A 1,783-nucleotide genomic window follows, 5' to 3' on the forward strand; every position below is an offset into this window, starting at 1 on the left:
AGAAAGAAAGAAAGAAAGAATAATCCAGAGGTAGGTATTTGTATGAATATTCACCTTTGTTATTTTTTTTAATCAGTGTTTTAACTGCGAATTTTCTTGGACATATTTGTTCTTTTTCTGATCTCAGATGTAGTAACTTCTTTTAAATCGGTAAAAAAAAAAAAAAGTGTATTCAAGCGTTTAGTTGTCCGTATGATTTTTTCACTAATCTGGAGGCAGACTACGCAGGAGACCAAACTTTCCTCTCCAACTAGTGCTCTCGAAATCCCCAGCAACGGTGAAGGACTACTCTCAGACCTCCTCCTCGGGAACCTTTCAGAGAAGGAAAATAGAATTTGTTCGAGGTCTGTCCCTGGGAGCCTGGGGAGTCAGAACAAGGACAGCATATGCTCCCAAGCTGCAGCCTGGGAAGGCAATATATGGGGAGCAGACACCCCTGCCTGCAAAGACGGGACCGAATGACGGAGTGGCGAACAGAGAAGAGCTGTTGGCATCAAAGGTGCAGCTCTGCATTAATATTCAGTTTATCTTCTAATGCTCATTTCAGATTAGAAGAAATCCCACTTCTCCCCAGTTTAAATCCTCACCTTGTTCACAGAGTAATGTCCAGTACTGGTACATTTCAACCACTTTTGGACAGTCTTGGAAATATTTTAACCATTTAATGACAATGATGGGGAAGACCTTAGTTGGTGTGCAGTGCCTTTGCCTGCCTGCCTGCCTTCCTTCCTCCCTTCCTTCCATCTATCTATCTATCTATATCTATCTGTCTATCATCTCTCACTGTAAAACCCCTGCTCGGACACTGGATCCAGGTTTGAGCCTGCCTATGCCTAATGCGGGATTTAATGTCATGAGGAGTCACAGGAGAAATGTCAAGGGGAGAATTTCAAAAAGCCCCCCCTCAAACCACACAAACCACTATATTTTGGGTCACTTCTCTGCCAAGCACAGAACTGATGGGGACTGATACGCCAAGGTTAAGTGCAGGACGGTTAAGAAGACAATTGTTATGCCGGGTTTTGATTTTTACAGAGCCTTATTTATTGGTGAGCTGCTGGCCCCGAGATGATTATTTTTCAGCCACTACAAAACAAACCGAAGCAGGGGCCAGACGTGTATTTACTGGAGGGGGAGGGGAAGGGGACTTGTTTGCTCTGTGTGTGTCTGCGGGTGCGTGTGTGTGTGTGTGCCGGCTTTATGCTTTTTTATTCCTGCCATGCAAGAATCCGGTTTCCAAATAACAATGGCAGGGTGGATTTTGGGGTTGGGATTTTTTTGCGGTTTTGTTTTTGTTTCTTTTTCAAGGAAGGGAAGAGACAAGGAAAACTCCTAAAGCATCTACTCTCAGATGCACATTCACAACACATGCAGATCGCAGATCGACTCCTCTGCTCCCACATAAATGGTTTAAAAGCCCAAACGACCAGGGCGACCGTTGCCTGTTTTATTTAAATTTTTATTTTATTTAATTTTTTTTGTCCCAGCCACCGTCGCCCCGCCAACGTGACTTTTATGTGATTCCCCCCTCGGTCCCGTTATCGACCACGGGATTCATCTGCTTTAGCCGAAATGGGGAAAGGGGCTGCAGGGGTTATATTTTTAAGACCCTCGCTTTGTTTGTTTGCCTCCCGAGGCAGTATCACATGCCCAAGCGTACATCGATATTTTCCGAGATCGCTGCGCCTCTCTCCACACCACCCCTTCCCCTCGCCGCAGGGGAGGGGGGGGGAGAGAGTGGAGGAGTGACTCCCCCAAAAAATGAAGAAGCCACCGGCAGTGC

The 1,783-nt window shown here is 45.8% G+C and overlaps 1 protein-coding gene across 1 annotated transcript in view; it reads left to right on the forward strand.

Annotated features, from left to right (window-relative positions):
* Window positions 1-1,783, forward strand: part of ZIC2 (Zic family member 2) — an 8,428-nt gene that overhangs the window by 2,037 nt on the left and 4,608 nt on the right. The window contains 1 exon segment of the mRNA XM_029961001.1: window positions 273-499. Within this exon segment, the coding sequence (XP_029816861.1) occupies window positions 273-499 (227 nt within the window).

This window comes from Manacus vitellinus, unplaced genomic scaffold (genome assembly GCF_001715985.3).
Source record: "Manacus vitellinus isolate BGI_N305 unplaced genomic scaffold, ASM171598v3 scaffold_2_pilon, whole genome shotgun sequence".
NCBI lineage: Eukaryota > Metazoa > Chordata > Aves > Passeriformes > Pipridae > Manacus > Manacus vitellinus.